The sequence below is a fragment of the Triturus cristatus genome, chromosome 12, assembly GCF_964204655.1.
Source record: "Triturus cristatus chromosome 12, aTriCri1.1, whole genome shotgun sequence".
Lineage (NCBI taxonomy): Eukaryota > Metazoa > Chordata > Amphibia > Caudata > Salamandridae > Triturus > Triturus cristatus.
In genome coordinates, this window is record NC_140595.1 from 83,684,454 (window position 1) to 83,701,872 (window position 17,419).

Consider the following 17,419-nt stretch of genomic DNA (forward strand, 5'->3'; position numbering starts at 1 on the left):
CCAATGGTTCTTCCACAAATCCCCGACGAGGGTGCCTATCAGTCTAACATGTTTCATATTTCTACTCATAACACCATGGTAAATGCTCCTGCAACTCTCAATGCCCATGAGCGTAATAGGGGAGAAGGTTTGCCAAATCCCTTTAGGAATACTCGTTCACGGAATCACTCTTAACCCTATGGCTTCAACTGACTCTACTCCATCGAAGGTTACCCTAAAGTTGCCCACTGCCTAACACCTTATGTTTATGTGATGGTTAATGTGCCCGCGCTTAAGGGGGGAGGCAGCAAAGAGATATAGAGGGATTACAAACAAAGTGGTCCATTGGCTCTCGAGCCAGATAGTGTTTTCACATCTACAACTGTATAATAAGAATATTATAGTGCATAGGGTGGGTTCGATTGTTGAATCTGATAAATCAGGCTCCGGTGATTGTATTTTAGTTCATTTTATGGATCCTAGGTTGGCGGAGCAGATCTTGTTCAAACCTAGGCCCAATTCTTTATTGAAGTCTGATATTTTAAGTTTCCCCCGGGATTCTTTTAGCCCCCTGGGAACGTTGTTTTTTCCTGGATATATTGGCTCGTACACCACTGATGGATGGGCGCTCGACTCCATCCCACGTTGCTCTTAATCCAGCTGCTCAGCTTAGCAATAGATTTGCACCCGTATCTCAGCTAATGAGCAAGACGGACTCCCAGCTACTCATGTTAGTAGTGAGGCGGACCCTAGAGGGACAGTAGCACCATCTGTGACTTTGAATATTATTCTTGAATGTTGCAGGGGTAAAAACTTTGTTAGCTGATAACCATGAGATAAGTTTGTTAAAATTCTTTGGGATTTTTTGTCTCCAAGAGACCTGGAATGTTTCGGAGAATTCGCTCCTTGATGGTTATGCTGCCCTCCATGTCAATGCTACACCTTTGTTACATGGCAGAGCAAAGGAGGGCTGATGACATTTGTGAACCTAGGTTTAGGTTCTAATATGGAGATAGTTTCCCACAACTCAATAAATATTTTAGGTGTTCTCCTAACTTTTCCCCATAAAACAAGTGTTTTAGTAATCAATGTCTATAACTCATCCTCATTGGGTGAACCCCTGGCGATAGAGTTATAAACGTTTCTGGAAGATTTCCTTCTGTCTCGGACCATTTCTCTACTAATCCTGCTATCAGGGGATTTTAACTTACATCCTTGTTCATTGTGTGGCTCCATCACATGGAAGGATGACCCCCCTGGATGATTTAGAGCAGGTATATTTTACTCATTCCAGTCAAGGGGATCTTTAAATATTATGCTGTCAGAATGTATCCTTATCAATCTTTTGTCCAAGGAAGAGTACAGCTCTCCCGATCTAGTACCTACGTTTAAGAGAAGAGGCCTTAGTTCCACTACTGATTTCATTTATGTGTCATTCTGTATTCTGCCCTTTCTCATTAAGTTTAAAACCATATGGAATACCCGTAGTGATCATAATCCACTTTTGACGGAGTTTAGATGATAGGACTATGAGGGCGAGAAAACCACCGCAGATAAAGAAACTCTTTTAACAAAGGAGCCGGGTTGTAGAGTAGATTGGGCAAGTTATTCCCGGGTGACGTCCTAAGGAATCTGATTCAATCATATAGTAATGATTTTGAAGCTTGCCTACAGTTAGAGACACCCGACCAAGTTCTTATAGGCTTGTTTACAAATATTTGTAAATAAGTACAGACTGCTCTTACTAGGAAGGGAAGAAGGGTGGACAATCCCGGACCTAAATGGTTTGAAAAAACTGCTCAAAGGCCCACAAAGATCTGATGACAGCTCTTCACTAGAACCCGAGATCTAGAGAGGCAGTGAAGGAGGCTTGAAGTCAGTATAATACGGCCTGTAAGACTCTGGAACAGTAATTGGCCGCATGTGCTTTAAGGGATAGTTTGGTTTTTTGGAGAGTAGTGAATCAGCCCCTTTTTAGTCAGGCATTCGCTCCAGATATGGTCCAAAACTATCCCAGTACAGGATTGGCTTACCCACTTTGATTCCATCTACACTATAGAATGCCCATCTCATCAGAGGGGGTGATCTACATTTTGATGTGGTCTAAGTGTCAGAAGCCATAGTGGCCCTTTAATCCGGAAAAGCTCCTGGTCTGGATGGAGTGCCTGGGGTTCTTTTTAAACCGTGTATAGATCGTTGAGCCCTTTTAGTTACCCTACACTTATATGCAGTAGCGGGAGGGCATATTCCCTCTTCCCAACAAAAATCAGTAATTGTTCCGATTTTCAAAAAAGGGAACCAAGCAGATTTAACTAGTTAACAGCCCATCTTTTTAGTAGATATCGAAGTGAAAATGATTGGTCAGGTACTGTTGAATCGAATAACAGAATGGGCAGAGAATGGTAAGGTACTGTAAGATATTCAACACGGTTTTAGATTAGGACAAGGGAAGATCAAACAGAATTCGAACCTTTACCTATTGATTAATAAGTACTCCACAGTAAAAAAAGAATCTATTCACCTTGCCTTCATGGGCCAAGGTTTAGACAGGCAGGGTACGCCATCGCAAATGAGATGGAGTACCCTCTCTGCCAAACTCTAAATTATTATTTATCCTACAAAAAATCTTTCTTCCTATACCAGGAGAAATGCCTCTCGCAACCCCTAGAACCGGACACTCAATTTTCAACATCTATTAAATAACATGTTTCTCAAGTTTAGGCAAGAGATAACATTGGTTTGGTTCAAATTTTTTAGTCTGTGTTAATATTTTGAATTATTTTGTTTGTAACTAAATTTGAAACAGTGTTGAACCTGGGATGCAAAATAAAGACACTTACTAGGTGTGCCATTGCCCCTGCCACCATTTCCTGAAACCCATGGCAGTACCTAATTGCAGTGAGATCAAAGGCGTTGAATAGATCTGCCAAACTCTATGAGATGATACTAGCCTTGTATGTGAGAGCCATAGCATGAGCCTTCAGCAGCATGCATACACCTCACCATCTATCCTGCCTGTGGGATGGGTGGTTCCCCTGCTTTCCAGTAGGACCTGATTAAGTCTCTCTGAATATGAATGAATATTAGCATTATATATATGTGTGCCCGTCGACAGTAGGTAGTTATAATTAGGACCTTGTTTACATAGGAATAGCATTTTTGTTTTGCTAATAACTTTGGCACTGTTATACAAATCTTCACGAAATTTTAAAAACTAGTTTATCAGTCACTTCAGCTGCTACTTGGAAAGTTTCAGGGTGATTTGTCAAGCGGGGCTGAGAAAAAGGAGAGGGTCCTAAAACGTTTTTTCCTCATGCAATTTCCCCTAGGGATTTTAGACAAGAATACAGCCCGAAGAGCTGAACGGAAATGCACCAAATTTGCCAGAAAGCTAGATCTTGGTTCAGAAAGAGTGTTTTTTGTAATTTGGTGCAAATCTGTTCAGTAATTAAAGAAAAAAGATTTACTGTATATGTAGAGATGTGGCTCCTCTAGGTGGATCCGCGGATCAACGTCCCAAAAGCAATGCAGTGATTGGTCGACCATAACCCGAGAGAAAAATTGCAGCCACAATTTTATGAATTAGGACGCGTTCCTGGAGAGGGAGGAAAATAAAGTAAAAACAGGATAGAAGGGGTTAGAATACAGGTATCCTGACCCCATGGGAATGATGGAGGTGTGTGTGTGGGGCCCGTCGTAGGCAAGACAATTTGGAAAAAGTTATTTTTTTCAGGGCCGAGAATCTGAGGATCCACTGCGGCTCTCAGCATGGCCACCGTATGAATCTACAACGAATCCACAGATCCAGAACACAATTAAAAAAAATACATCCAGTCACAGACCCATTTCCACTCTAACAACCACTCACACATCCATACAACCACTAACAGATCCATACACCCACTCATGCACCCATGCAGCAACTCGCAAATTTACTCACAGACCCAGAGAACCACTCAAAGACCGACACTGGACCTTACACACCCACTCACACAGCTACGTACACACCCATACATCCACTCACTGACCCACACAGCCACTTATACACCCACTCACATGCCCTTTCAACAAAACCACTGACATACCCATTTACACACTCATACAGCCACTCACACACCATTTGCAGACCCACACAGCCTTATGCCCACAAGAATTCCTGCAGATACTCTCCTTGAGGATAACAGTGATCCTGGCCTTGATTGTGTCCAGGCTGGACTATGGCAATGCTCTTAATGCAAGTACTCTACAATACCTGTTGAGGAAACTACAAACGGTTCAGACTGCAGTGGCCCATCTGGTCTTCAAGGTACCTAGACAAGTTTCGATCACTTCAAAATTGAAGAACCTGTACTGGCTCCCTGTTGCAAAAAAGTATCCTGTTTAAGACTCAGGTCCTCATGCACAGAGCTTTGAACCATTCTGGACCTAAGTACCTGTCTTCCAGGATTCAACACTACACTCCTCTCAGAAGTCTGCACTCTTCTAACAGCCATCTAACTAAAGTTCTGAAGGTCAAGCGGGCAAAAACCGGAGGCAGATCCTTCTCCCTTCTGGTCACCCAAGCCTGGAACAGCTTGCCTGCTGACTTATGCCAGATTGAAAGCGAGATGCCTTTGCGAAAACAACTCAAACTTGACGTTTTACTCTTTAACTTTGACATTCTATAGTTTCCCACATTCCTCTCTGCGCTGGAACACTCCTCAGAGTAGCTGCACGCTTTAGAAATCTTGCTATATTCATTAATGCACAGCCACTTACACACCCACTCATACATCCACCCATTACATACTCACACCCACACAACCACTCACACACCTACTCAGAGACCCAGAAACCCACTCCCACACCCATTTACACACTCATACAGCTAGTGGCACACCCAAAAAGATACTGGTACTTCCACTCATAGACCCAGAGAACCACTCACACACCCACTCAGACCCACACTGGCACTCACACACCCAGTCACACACCCACATTACCACTCACACACACACACACTCACAGACCCATGCAGCCACTCACACCTAGTCAGAGACCCAGAAACCACTCGCACCAATTTACACACTCATACTGCCACTCACAACCCACTTACAGACCCAGAGAACAACTCATACATCCACTCACAGATTCCCACAGGCCTTCACACACAAAGGCTGTGTGCAGCGTGGGGTTAGCTGCATGAGGGGTGGCCTGCAGGGCCTGGCCACAGGTCTTGTGGCCAACACCCCACTGCGCACTGCCAAAGGTCGTGCGCAGCAGCAAGTTAATTAACGTATGGTAATTTAATATTACTTTATGTAAAGAAAAGCACAAGAAATTCACTGAAAAACCAACGGTTATTTGGGTGTTATAGTTGTGAAATAGCATTAAAAAACCTTAGAAATTCACTAAAAATCCAAAGGTTTCATGGACGTTATGGTTAAATTCAGATTTTACACCCACAAATCCATAAAAATTCAGCTATTATAGTTAGTTATCTCAGGTAACTATAACTCGTCCCCTAAGGTAATTATAACTCACGCCCTTCACATGCACTACTAATTACCTCACATATTACATCGGTCATGGCATCTTCTATGACATCACTGATAATATCACTACAACATTTGTAATAAAAATATTGATGAAAAAACTGTGCATGGCAAGCGCGCGAGTTATACTTACCTCAGGGCAAGAATTATAGTTATCTGGTATAACTATAACTGCTAAATTTCTATGGTTTTGTGTGTGCAAACTTTGAACCGAACTATAACGTCCCTGTAACCTTTGATATTTTTGTGAAGATAAAGCTAACAAGACATTGACTCCCATGCCATTAGGTCAGTCTTTGCGAAACATATCGGGTTGTACCTGCTTGGCCAGTACCACACCAAAACCGTGCAGGCAATAAGTGTTCCCTAGTGGAAGTTTTTAATACATGCCACTGTTTTTATGTAACTAGTGATTCAGTATTTTTAGATTATTCATTGGTGAGGTCTAGTGTTTAAAAACCAGGTGATTGCCTTTTCCCAACCAGGGGCAGTATTTCACAAAGTACCCAGGGCGCAACAGGTGTTTGCGCCCGATTTGTGCACCCCTGGTGCACTTTGGTATTACAGAAGGGGCAGCAGACACTTGTGCGGCCCCTTCCGTAATACCAATAGCGCTGGTGCACATAAAGTACCAACGCTGTCTTCAGGGGGCATTCCTTAATTTGCATGGGGGCGTGCCTCATGAAAATTAGAGAATTTGTCTCAGCGCTGTATTACAGAAGCAGGCACAGAGGTTAAGAAGCTCTCAGGAGGCACACTAACAGTGCACTTAAAGGTGGCGCAGTGTCAATGCGCCCACCGAAGAGCAGCCCTCTGGAGTCACTGACTGCGCCCGCCTTCAAGGGGATCTATAATCCCCTTTAAAAGTGCAGGCGGTTTGCCGCCTGTACTGTGAAAACACACAGCCGCTTCAAAGCAGCCACTCTGTTTTTCATATGAATGCGCTGCCCCAAGGGGAGTGCCAGTTCGTGGCTGCCCTAAGTGCAGCACATTCATCATAATACGGCACACTTACCTTCATTGCGCTGGGCTCACCTTTTAATAGGTATGTCCAGCGCAATGAAGGAAAATGCGCCGCATGTATAATGCGGCCCCATATGGTGTTTTTGAGGAGCATCAGGTCTCGTGGTCGTCACTCTCAACCCATGCCTTTATATTTATGGTTTAGTAGTGTTGTCCGTTTTCACTGTGTTTTATCTCTGTGTATCAGATGTGTATATTTCTGCTACATTGTTTAGCATGTATAGGGCTCCCTCCAGTTTGTAACTACTTATGAGTGTTAGAAAACATCTTTTAAACCTCTACCCTCTAGGCACTTAAAGCCAGAGCATCAAGAGGTGGCATGGGTCCTCTGCCCCAAACAGCCCACCATTCTGCAATAAGCAGGCAGCCTTAAAAAGATGGAGCAGACCTCAGGCCTCACCCTTGGCTTGTTTTCTCTTACAGATATTGCAGAAGAGGCTGAAAGGCGGTGCCGCGATTGGTTTGACATGAAGCATGACAAATGCATGCGGACTATCTGGCTTCCCCTCCTGAACCACTTGCTGTGCTTACCCATGAAGTTCAAGTTCCTCTGTAAATTGGTGCACTGTGAGTAACAATAAACGAGCCACAAAGGGGCTAACTGTGGTTCACATGTTAAACATAGGCATTCAAAGGTCTACTGATAATATGACTCGTTACAACTCAAGTCATCACACCGCGGTCATTAGAACGACTGTGTTGTTACCACGCAAAGCCGTTACTACACAAGTCATTACATCGACTTGCAGTAGATGGCGTGCCTACATTAGAAATTTATAATTTACTATTCCAAATCCAGCCTACGTAACAGTAGGGAAGGTGTTGGAATAGTAAACTATACTATTTCTAATGTTAGCACGCCATCTACTGCAAGTCGATGTAATGACTTGCGTAGTAATGGCATTGAGTGGTAACAACGCGGTCGTTGTAACAACCGCGTTGTAAGGGCATTGTGATGTGATGCCCGCGTTGTAGTGGCTGTTTCCCTCTATTGAATGACACATTGCCTATTGCCATGCAAGTGCCTAACAGACTCAAATTTACAAACACATAGGTCAATAATGAATGGTACAATGAACTTAAACGTACATGGACCCACACTGAGTGACATAATGAACATAGTTGCATAGGCGTCAAATGAGTGACAATGGCATATTTATTTATTTTGATATATTATTAAATGCAACGTGCTAGCTTCTGACTCATTCTGGACACTTGTTAATCAAGGTCTGATCTGAAAATGGTTCTCTTGACACACTCTGAGCAGGAATATCACACAGTTATAAATGATTGGCCGAACTGGCACTTTTTGATCAATATCCGATTGGATAGTGGTTCTCTTAACGATACCCTGGGATTGCATACCCTTATCTATGATTGTCAGAGCTGATCCCTGGGATTGTGTGGGAGTGGTCAGCAGCAGTGTCAAGGCTTCCATTGAAATGTCAGCTTGAGATGTTTCTTGAGAAGGGCACTGGGAGAGACCTCAAACTCTGATTAAGGGCATTCCAAAGGGGAAACATCTGCATACGGATGTGTTTTTTTCTGCATATGCATTAGACCTGTCAGCCATAGAGTGGTCTCCCCCCAAACTTTTAGCCAGACTCCTCCATTATTGCTGAACTTGTTTTTTTGGCCTTACGACTTGGTAACCAGTGTTAAAGGGCATGTGCTCACTCTCTAACACATGATACTATTGGCTTATACCCAATAGGTACATTTAATTGTAAGTCCCTAGTACAATGGTACTACATGTACCCAGGGCCTGTAAAGTAGATGCTACTAGTGGACCTGCAGCACTTCTTGTGCCACCCACTTAAGTAGTCTTTTAAACATGTCTCGGGCCTTCCACTACAGCCTGTGTGTGCAGTTTCAAGCCCTTTGGACCTGGCAAAATAAACCTTTTGCCAGGCCTTAACCTTCCTTTTTAATACATATGTCTCCACTAGGTAGGCCCTTAACAGCTCATAGTGCATGGTATTTAAAACGCTGGACATGCACTTTTAACTTTTACATGTCCTAGTAGTGAAAAACTCTTAAATGTATTTTAACTACTGCAAGACCTGCCTCTCCCATAGCATAACACTGGATTACCTCATTACATTTAATGATTAATTTCAATTGGGGGAAGGTTGGAATATTGAGTTCAGTGTCTAAGGAACTGTAATTTAAAACCCTTGTTAATGGTAAAGTCGGACTTTAACTCACAATTCTGAAAATGCTACTTTTAGAAAGTTAAAAGAACAGATGATGGACGGAATGCTGAACAAATCAAAACATTCACCCCCAGTCACAGATCTGGGTTTAATTCATCGTTCTTTTGCTAACTATGCCACCCCAGTTTGGAACTAGCCATATGCAAATCAGTCTTGACCCTGCTCCATCATTGGAATAGTCCAGCCCGAGCTGTCTGGCCAGCTCGTCCTGGACGGGAAACAAGCATCCTGGGACCGGTTTCATGGTATCATCCCTCATCACCCAGGCTAGCTTGAATCTAGTGGCATTTTTTGTCTCAACCATTTGGTGCCTGCAGTCTGTATTCTGGGTAACATGACTAGGTGTAGCAGGCAGTTGGTGTTTGTGTTTTTCTCCCAGACGGTGAGACAAAGGGGGAATAGGTGTTGGCAGGGTGAGCCATCTCTAACTTGACAGAGGGGCAAAGCGGTCACCTACCACAGATGCACATCACAAAGGCTCTGCCTCAGCACACTCACACTGGGTTTGACACTTGTCTTTTGTGCCTCATGCAAGCTGGGGACATGGCCCGGAGGCAGGAAATTCCAAACACCTCTGAAGGTTGAAACCTCAAGAACCTTCTCATACTTCAAAGCTGGCACAGAGTATAAATAGTGGAACCTCAGACCAAACTCTTCAGTACACCTCTGGACCTGTGGAAGAATCAGAAGGATTGCTCTGCTGGAAGGATTGCTTCTCTGCTGAGTGAAAAAAACTTGACCAGCATCTTGAACCGAGGACCACCAATGACCCCAAGGGTTAGTTGGCTGGCCACCTGATCAGAACCTCAGGGATAGAAAAGGCTTCAACCACCTTGAACCCAACACATGTACTCTGTCGGATGGGAGTCTTGCCGCCCAAGTTGTGCCAGCCCAGTCCTGAACCCTTAGAAGTAAGCTCGAAGGTGCTCTGGCAGCCCAGATGTGGTCTTTTGGGCTCTGCATTAGAGACGCTGCTGCATGATTCATACCAGAGGCAGGACCTTGCATCGCAGCCTCTCAAAATCACTGCTGCGATGCATTCTCGATGCAGGAGCATGCATTGCTTTAACCGCCGTTGTATGAAGTACCTTGACGCAGGACCTCGCATCACCGCCCATAGCTCATCGGAACTGCCACTGTTTGCAACGCTTCACATCCGGATTTAAGGTGCTTTGTTCAGTGGGTCTAACTTTGTCCCTGTATATCTGGCCTGCGCTCCATCACATCAGCCAGACTTTTTCCCGGTCTGGCGCAAGCAGATAATCATTGTTGGTGCTACGTGCTTTTAGACACTATTTTCACTTAAATCTTTAAATTTGCATATCTCCAATTCAACTGACTGAATTTTTGTTGTTTTGGTCTCAAATAATGTATTCTTTTTTACTCTACCTTTCTAGGTTGGTGGGTGATTTTTTTTGTTTTCACTTTATTACTGTTTGAAGTGCTGCATAAATAGTTTACGCTTTTGCCTGTTAAGCCTGACTGCTCCGTGCCAAGCTACCAGACGGTTAAGCATCGGTTAATTCGGGGTGGCTTGTGACTTCACCCTCAAAGAAATTGTGGTTGCACCTTGAGCAGTGTTTCAACCCACTCAACCAGTAACACCAATTTCCTACATTATGTCTTATGTTGAATAGTGGCTGACACACTATTTGGGTTCTGCTCGAATAGAACTGGTAGGTGTAATTCCACTGCTCATTTCAGAGGGCAAGTATTTCCATATGCCTTGTGGATGCTCACAGAACATGAACCTCTGCTCCATCAACAAGGATTTCAGTGCAGGAAAGATTTGGTCAGGATTCCTTATAATAGAGTTGCTCTAAGGGACTGAATGCTGAACAATGCAACATTCACCCCCAGTCACAAGGATCTGGGTTTAATCCATCATTCTTTTGCTCAGCAAGCCACCCCAGTTTGGACTCAACCATATGCAACTCAGTCTTGACCCTGTTCCCATGGGAACAGTCCAGCCCGAACTGCCAAGCTAGGTCATCCCTGGACTGGAAACAAGCATCCTGGGACCGGTTTCGGGGCATCATCCCTCATCCGCCAGGCTACCTTGAACCAGTGGCGCCGTGAACATGGGACATTTATTTTTAGCATTGCTGATCCACTGTTTCTCAGTGCGTGATTATTAAGCAAGCCTTGCCTGTTTGAACAGATTGTTTGTATACTCAGTGCATCAATTTATTTTTGGCAGAAGAGGTCATCCTCAAAAAAGTGGAAGACACACTGTCCACTAAATTTGTGATTCCACCCACTCCACTTGGAGCTGGGGAGAGGGAGGTAGGCTTCTGATGGTGCAGCCTCAGCTGACTCTACTGTTGAACATCTTTCCTCAAAGGCACGTCCACCTAAGGTCTGTCAATCAATGTACATAAGACAGTCAGTCCTATTTAGTGCAGTTGTTCTGACTGTCCGCCCATTATTACAGCAGTTGTTCCGAAGTACATTTTCCCTTATAGGGACTGCCAAGGAAAGTCTGACATATGTCCCGAACAGGAATCAAGAGAAAGGATCCGAGGCACTGGGGAAAAAAGTCCAACTGTATTAGTGTTGATATAATTTTGATTTTTATTAACAAACTCTTGCTTTGGAAATACTTAAAACTTTGCATTGAGGGTGCATTAAACCAGTTGCGGCTCATTCAGGGAAGCACGGTGGGGCGTGGGAGGAAGTGACAAATGACGGAATAGGGAAAATTAAATAAATAAATAAAACCACTTAACTTTCGCTCGCTGCATCGGCGATGCAGCAAGTGCAAGGTAAGTTGTTTTATTTATTTGTTATTTTCCCTATTCAGTCGTTTGTCACTTTCACATCCCCCACCACCCCGCATAAAATATAGCACATGTTTGGCAAAGCTTCAGTGTGTGCAGCAGAGTCGTGGCAGCTGCTCCACCGAAAGCACAGATAATCCCACCTCCTTGTTGGTGTCTCTAAATATGGTGGAAGGTATTGCACCTGGGGAAGCGGAGGCTGTGCAGTGACATGCTTGTGACCAGCACCTTGAGACCTTCTCGGGTGAGTAGTGCGCTTCACAAATCCCTGATTGATTGACCTGCCAAACTTTATAGCAGCTCCTTAATCTTCATGCACTGCTCTACCTGTTTGCATTCCTTGATAGCACCCTTTCTTTCTGTTACTCTTTCTCTGTCTTCAGTTATGTATCAGGATTTATTTTTCCATGTTTCAAATAACTGATTAATATTCAGTGGATAACTATGAGTGACATAAATAACAGTCACATGGGCACTCATCAAGAGCAACACAACACAGACTTAAAAGACTGCACTGTAAGCAAAATTATGAATATAGGGGAAACAGAGTTTACAATGCAAACAGAACTACGCAGTGCCATTACAACGCAGGCACTACAACGAATGCTCCATTACCACGCAATCCATTACAACGCAAGTTGTTACAACCACTTGCTTTAGGGAACGCATTATTGGATTTTTTTTAAATCCAACACCTTCCCTACTGTTGCACATACTGGAGATGGAATAGTAAAATATACTATTCCAAAGTCCAGCGCTTCCCTAAGGCAAGTCGTCGTTACGACTTGCGTTGTAATGGAACGCGTGGTAACGACGTGTTCGTTGTATTGCCCGCGTTGTAAAGGAATGCATTGTAAAAGCATGTGTGAATAGGTCATACATCCTGAATATGGAAACACTGAGATCCTAGCAGTAGAAACACAACTGTATTATATAGATGAATATAGATGTCTAGAATCATTGAACCAGAGAGGTGTTTTAACTCTATTTTACATACACATTTTAAATAAGGCTAGATTTCAACCTGATTATCCACATCCACCAGAGATATATAGCAACTGCTAGAAAAATTGGGGATGAGGTGTTGGTACGCAAGATTCTTTCGGCTACCAGGCTTCTTCTAGTCCCTAAGAGTTTACATATGGGCCTCAACCACACCCTTCGAGGGGTTTCATAAGCTGGGCAGGCAAATGGCATGTGTGCTACTGATTCAGTGCAGGCCAAGCAGCTTGGACATTTGCTGTCACATGCTTTGTTCCACCTTGATGTAAAAGACCTTAGGGGCAGTGTGCCTGCTCTCAGCTGAGAATAAAGCTTCCTGGCTAGTGGTTTGGTGACAGTGTCCCAGTATGGTTCAAGACTCGGAGTGGGTTTGAATTCCAAGAATGTTCCTACCAATAGAAATGATTTGCTAGCTCTTAGGGCATTAAGTGCAACCATCTCCCAATACTTTTAAAACCTTTTTTGGTGGAAAACGAGCAGTAGTAGGGTCCTCCCAAAGCATTGACATACCAATTTTGGCTACGATGTCTTTGACGCCACGTAGCCAGCTGATTTTGTGGAAACTGTCGGCTTTTATTATGTTCATAAAACCCGCGGCATATGGTGCCAGTTCTTGTGTTGTCCACCGTCTGCGCCAATATAACACAATACGTAGCTTTGCGGTATCAAGAAGGGGTTTTCTCCCAAGGTCATAAAACAACGGGCACAGTGGCGTACTTTGTGGGAGGTTAGTAATACCCCGTAGGAACTTTTTTCTGACACGCTAAGTTTAGACAATTTCTCTAGTCCCCTTAGTTCTACACCATATAGTGTCAAACTTACCACTTTTACGTCATATACTTGGAGTACCGGTCTAATAGGTTTCGTGAAGGACCTGTTGTGCTCAAGACATAGGGTCCCCGACAGTTGCCGGTGTTTTAATGTGGCTATGTCAATCTGGTGATTCCACTTTAGATCGTTTTGTATATACACCCCTAAATATGTGAACTCCCCAACTTGCTCCAGAGGATGATTATTCATTAAAATGCCACCTTTAAAAACTCCATGTTGGTTAAAAGTCATAAGTTTTGTTTTCGACACATTGACTTCGAGACCGCAAGCAGAGCAGAATTCCTCAAATATTGTCAAAGCTCATTCAAGCCCACTCGGAGTCTTCGAAATAATCAATGTGTCGTCTGCGAACAATAACATCGGAATTTTAATCCCTGCTAAAGTCAGGGCATCTGTGTTCACATGTGTCATACAATCAACTATCCCATTAATAAACACAGTGAACAAGGTCGGGCCATAACGCATCCCTGGCGCACCCCTCGCTCAGCGGGGAAGAGCTAGTCACCTGACCCTGGGAACCCCAACGTATTTTTGCGTAGTTGTCCTCATGCAATCTTTTTAAAAGCGTCAGGTCAATGGGTAGGCCTAGTTCTTGAAGGGTCGCCCATAGAATAGAACGGGTGACAAGATTGAAAGCCAATTTTAGGTCTACAAAGGCAGCGTACAAGCTGCCTTTGCCCAGGACCACCACTTTCCAGTGTAATAAGACAAAACAAAACACCTGATCAATGGTACTTGTGTATGCACGGAAGCCGGCTTGCAAGGGTGACAGTTTGTTATGCTCCTCAACCCATTCCTGAATTTTCTTAAGAATCAGTCTCCCCAGTATTTTTTGTAATGAATAAATCAGGGTAATGGCTCGATAGTTCCCCGGCAATGATTTATCACCTTTTTTGTACACAGGGATTATTTTGGCTCCTTTCCTGGAGTCCGGTATTGGGGCTCCTTGTGCAATTGCGTTAGCCAGTAGCATGATATACTTTCACCATCTAGTTTTATCGTAGAGGAACACATCAGCAGGGATGCCATCTGGGCCAGGAGCTCTCCCTCCAACAACTGCACGAAGAGCTATCTCAACATCTTTACTGTTAAAAGCATCATCTACATAAAATACATAGCTTGTCTCTTCCCCAGTTGACTCTAGTGGGCTACATGCATATTGTGGTTTAAAATGTTTAACCCACTCTTCCTGCGAAACATGATTATGTGGTGATTCAGGAACACCCCCTCGGTCCCACTTTATAATGTTCCAGAATTGTTTGCAGTCTTTCTTATTACTAGCCTCTTTAAGATCCTGCCATCTTTTTTCGTCCCAGGAGCGTTTGGCTATCCCCATGGAGTTTTTATATGCCTGCCTGGCTGCACGCACTGCGGCTGGTTCGCCACCTTTGATGGCCTTCACAAGTAAAACTCTTGTCTCCCGACAATCTTTACTGTACCAGCTGCAGGATTTCTGTTAGTTACTTTCTTTGGCTTGTGAGGTTTACTAAAATAAGTTCTCAAGTGTGAAAAAAGACTGTCGTGGGACTGAGTAACAATCTCCAGACCTATACTAGAACAACATGCGCTATCCAGCGTTAGTAAGGCATGATCAATATCCTTAGCAATTTTTTCCAGGGACCCTGGGTTTTCAACTATACTCGACCACTTGAGTCGTCTCGTATCATTCGTGGGGACTACATCGTGGGAGTGTAATTCGGCCTCTCTGCAGGACAATTGTTCGGACAGCCACCAACTTAGAGCTACACACAAGGGATTATGGTCCCTTACTTCCATGTCACCAATGGTATGCTAAAGTTTCAAACTCACAAGTACATAGTCGATCCTGCTTTTACTGAATCCGTTATTAAATGTATTGGACCCCAACCTATCATGGCAAGTACTACCATTTGGTGCCCTGAGCCCCTTCTCTAGGCAGATAGAGTTTATCTGAATTACCGGCTCTGTCCATTTCTTTATAGGAACAAGCTCCAGCTTTGGGATGCCCCACTGAGCATCTTCCTCTTCGGTGAGGAGCTATTCCTCACAAGCGAGTGGCTCAAACGTTGAGTTAAAATCACCGGCTATAATTATATTACTTTCTTGTGAGTGTGAGCCGAAGAGATCATCTAAAGCCGCTAAAACTTGAGCCCTACCCCCTCTTGTTCCCCTCACATAGATGTTATAAATATCAACATTCCCTAGCAACCCCAAGTTTAATCTTAGTGCTTGGATGTCGGTGCTGTTGGAAGGTAGTTCCTGGATACGGATACCTAATGCTTGCCGGACCCATATAATCCACCCACCCGAGGGACGGCCTTTAGCCCCTTTTACTGCAGGCACATAATAGTTTAAAAAACCTACCCGATTATGTGAAGTTGAAAGCCACGTTTCTTGGAAATGACAAATAACAAATAGATCAATAAAAGCAAGCCAGTCTGGAAATGAAATTTTGGAGCCGATTCCTGCAACGTTCCACGATATCAGTGTGTCCCTTTTAAAGGCTTGGTCGCTAAGTTTTGGATCTATATGATTCCCTATAGGAAGATTGCAAGACCCTTTTGGACCCACGGGTTCCAGTGGCTGCAAAGTTAAGCTTTGGACGGGCCTTATTAGCCTATTATGATCTCCGCGACTCAGAGTCGCCATTGAATCGCTTTCCCTAGTTGTTAACAAGACTTCGACACTACCAGCTCGGGGTTTGGACACGCCAGTCAGTCATTACATTCAAGAGTGGAACTACCTATCCGCCCTACTGCCAGTTGCTCTTGGCAGATATTAGACTTACTAGCAGACAGGGACTGCCTAAACTGGATAGACGAGTAGTCGGGGGAAGAGGTTCTATATTCAAGTGCTAGTAAGTTTTCAACTAGTACATCACTCTAAAAATTCAGTACAGTCCAAGGGGTTAGTGGGAGGTGAGCCTACAAGCTTTCATAATGTCATCTCTTATTAGAGCGACAACCCCTTACGTGCCGTATCCAATGTATGGCCTTGTTGGTCAATGAATCTTCACTTTCTAATTTGTTTTCTCCAACTTCGGCACATTCACCATAAAAATTCTGTGTTTTTTTTGTGGCTTAATGATGGCACGACCCCCCCTCTCTTTGTGATTAACACGCTGCTTAATTATGGGTGTGCCAGTGTTTATACTCCTACCCTGCTGAAGCTGCTTACTAGATGCATCATTAAATAAAGAATCGGTGGTGGTTTTAATGTTGGACGGTACATTACTACCAGTAGGGATCACTGTGGAGGGAATGTCCTGCTTGGCCACCTCACTACACATGGGGGTTACTATACTTGGTGTCCCACTGGCTCAGGGGGGTAAATGATTTTGCCTGGGCTAGAGATTGATTACGTGAAGTGATGGCGCTGCTAGTTGGACAATTAGTGCTGGAAGACCTTCCTTGTGCCAAAAGTTTAATCATAGTTGTTAAGTTCTCCATCATGGCCTTCATAGACCCTAATTCGGTCTGGAGCAAATGAACTGCAAGGATAACCTCGTGTGTATCTAGAGTGTGATTTCCAGCCTGATTTTCACTCTGCTCTACACTTTTAGCCAATGGCGGTTCCAAACACTGTATGCTTCCCTCCCCCTGGGGATTGGACAGTATAGCGTATCTATTTGTGCAGGTAACTATAGGATCGGTTTTTAAAAATTGAGTACCAACAGTTTCAAGGGAATTTGGAACAGTAACAGTGGGAACTACCTTCCTGCCAGAATTTGTTTGACTCTCATCCTTGTTTTCCTTAGGACCCTTTTTGTGCTTAAGGAACATATTGGGGATGGTGGAGCAGTTATTTGGGCTATCCCGGGTGGAGTGTGCTATGCCGATCTGGGACTTATCTGTAGCCATTTGCAGGTTTGGGTCACTTACTAGCAAATCCTCACATTACTCAATAAGTGTGTCAATGCGATCTAGTACACAATTACTGTCAGAATGTTTTTGGAGTCTTCCTAGCCTTTTCCCCTTTACGAGTTTTATCACCTGTACCACCGTCCGTCCCCCCTTCCATGGTCTTTCTTTTCCCCATCTCAGCAAGATATGATGGTTCTTACAGAGGTCTGCGC

General features: G+C 43.9%; 1 protein-coding gene across 1 annotated transcript in view; it reads left to right on the forward strand.

Annotated features, from left to right (window-relative positions):
* Positions 1-17,419, forward strand: part of DCST1 (DC-STAMP domain containing 1) — a 249,222-nt gene that overhangs the window by 94,867 nt on the left and 136,936 nt on the right. Inside the window, exon 11 of the mRNA XM_085637022.1 lies at positions 6,960-7,103. Within this exon, the coding sequence (XP_085493148.1) occupies positions 6,960-7,103 (144 nt within the window). The remainder of the gene's footprint in view (positions 1-6,959; positions 7,104-17,419) is intronic.